We start from the raw sequence: 2,292 nt of genomic DNA on the forward strand, positions 1-2,292 counted from the left end.
ATGGACATCAGTAAATTTACAAACGCCTCACTTTAAAATTACCCCAAGTCACCTAGCAACGGAAGCCTCCACTCTTCAGGGTAACACAGCGCTCCAGGGCTGGGTTTACGAATCTTTTTTTTTTTTTCTTTTTAATGTTTTCCAAGGCCAATAGCAGCGAGGTGGATCAGAAGAGGAACAGGTGGGAAAAGAACGGGCACAATTATGGGATGCCAGCACCACAGGCAGAGGCTTAGCCTACTATGCCGCAGCGCAGGCCCCAGGTTTAAGAATCTTTCAGGCGGCATTCAGGCAACTCTTCCGGTCAGCATACCCTTACGTACACATAGGGTGGTGTTCCACTCGCCACCGGAAGCGTCTACTGAAGCGAGGCGGTAGCCGCGTTTATGGCGGTTCCTCGTGAACAATCGCAAAAGGCTAGTTTTTAGAGTGGCCCTTGCTTCAGTTTTCGGTAAGAGTTGTGATGTCTGTGGTACTGAATCTGTTTCTCTATTTTGTGTCGCCAACCGTGGTGCCAACCATCTCGCATCATTTATTTCTCAGGGATCCGCTGAGTCACGGCCTGTACCCTCACTACAGTATGGCTACAGGGGCTGAAGATGACGACCTAGACTTTGTTCCCGTGGTGCCGGGCCAGCAAGATCACGACCAGAGGTGTGTTACTTTGAAGGATGTGTTTGTGTACCTCTCCCCTGAAGAATGGAAGCTACTTGATGAGGATCAGAAATATCTGTACCATGATGTGATGCTAAATATCTTTCTATATGTGCTTTCATTGAGACTTCCAATTACCAGATCCTGTATGCTTACTCAGCCAGAGCCAGAGAGCGAGCCCAGGAAGCCAGACAGCGTAGATGTAGCTCCGGATAATGCAAAGACAACCAAGAGAAGGTCTGGCCCTGGTTATTGGTATACAGAGATGGATGAAGATGTGCATTCTGAAGAAGGTGTTTTGGAGAGAATATCTCAGGTGAGAAGTCCTGAGGCAAGCCCTAGCACCCAAGAGACCCAATCCTGTGACATCTGTGAGCAGATTGTAACAGGAATTCTGCACCTGGCAGAACAGGGAACAACCAGTGGGCTGCAGCCATACATATGTACATCATGTGGGAGAGACTTATGGTTCAATTTGCAGCAGTGTGGAGAGAAATTCTCCAGAGGAGGAAAGGGCCAGTCCTCATTTGTGAATAGCCTTGCATACCTTGTTTCAGAGAAGGCCTTCACTTCCAGGGAGGATGGGCAGGACTTCTTGACCAACTCTGACCTTGTCCAGCACCAGGCCACTCACAATGAGGAAAATCCACACAGGAGCACTGGATGTGGAGAGGCCCAGCAGACTGGACAAAGTCAAAGGTGCAGTGAATGTGGGGAAGTTTTCAGACACAAAGACCAACTTACTCAGCACCAGAAAAGCCACACAAGAGAACAATCTTATGAGTGCATTGAATGTGGAAAATCCTTTAGCCGAAGCCAGCACCTTACACTGCACCAGAAAATTCACAGATCAATGCCTTTTAAGTGCAATGATTGTGGGAAATTGTTTAGCTGCAGGTCCAGTCTTGTTATACACCAGACAGATCACACAAGATCAAAGCCTTATGGGTGTGCTGAATGTGGGAAATTTTTCAGCAGACATTCCGTCCTTGTTCAACACAAGATAACTCACACTGGAGCAAGACCTCATGGGTGTGATGAATGTGGGAAAAACTTCCACAACAGAGAAATACTTGCTAAGCACAAGAAAACTCACAGTGGAGAAAAGCCTTATACATGCAGCATTTGTGTAAAAAGCTTTAAACGTAAATATGTATTTATAGACCACATAAAAGTCCACACTAAAAAACCCTCTTATGAATGTAATGAATGTGGGAAATTGTTTGAAAGAAATGGCAACCTTTTAATACACAAGAGAACTCACAGTGTAAAAAGGCTTTATGTGTGCAGCGATTGTGGGAAAGCATTCACCACTAGGTCCCACCTTACACAGCACCAGAAAGTTCACACCAGAGCAGTGCCTATGGATGAAGTGAATGTGGAAAGTTCTGTGGTGGCAACTCCAGAACATTCTACACCCAAAACTTCACACTAGATAAAGACCTTAGATGTTCAGTTTATGTAAGAAAGCCTACAGAAAATGTTCTCACTTTGTCACTTGAAAATTCTCACTTGTGAAAGGTATCATTATTTACAACTTTTGCTGATCATTTAGCTGTAACTCCTAAGCTCATTTAAACACCACAGATTTCACATTGGAGAGGAACCTTAAGAATATGGGGAATATACTGTCTCTTT

General features: G+C 45.1%; 1 protein-coding gene across 1 annotated transcript; it reads left to right on the plus strand.

Annotated features, from left to right (window-relative positions):
* The first annotated feature begins 463 nt into the window (after positions 1-463).
* LOC133752840 (zinc finger protein 772-like) lies at positions 464-2,089 on the plus strand. Its single transcript, XM_062183130.1, has one exon. It carries the CDS (start codon positions 464-466, stop codon positions 2,087-2,089), a length of 1,626 nt encoding a protein of 541 aa, XP_062039114.1.
* Positions 2,090-2,292: the final 203 nt, after the last annotated feature.

This window comes from Lepus europaeus, chromosome X, assembly GCF_033115175.1.
Source record: "Lepus europaeus isolate LE1 chromosome X, mLepTim1.pri, whole genome shotgun sequence".
Taxonomy (NCBI): Eukaryota; Metazoa; Chordata; class Mammalia; order Lagomorpha; family Leporidae; genus Lepus; species Lepus europaeus.

Excerpts from the sequence above, each read along its gene's own strand:
- LOC133752840 (XM_062183130.1), top strand. The coding sequence starts at position 464 with ATGTCTGTGGTACTGAATCTGTTTCTCTATTTTGTGTCGCCAACCGTG.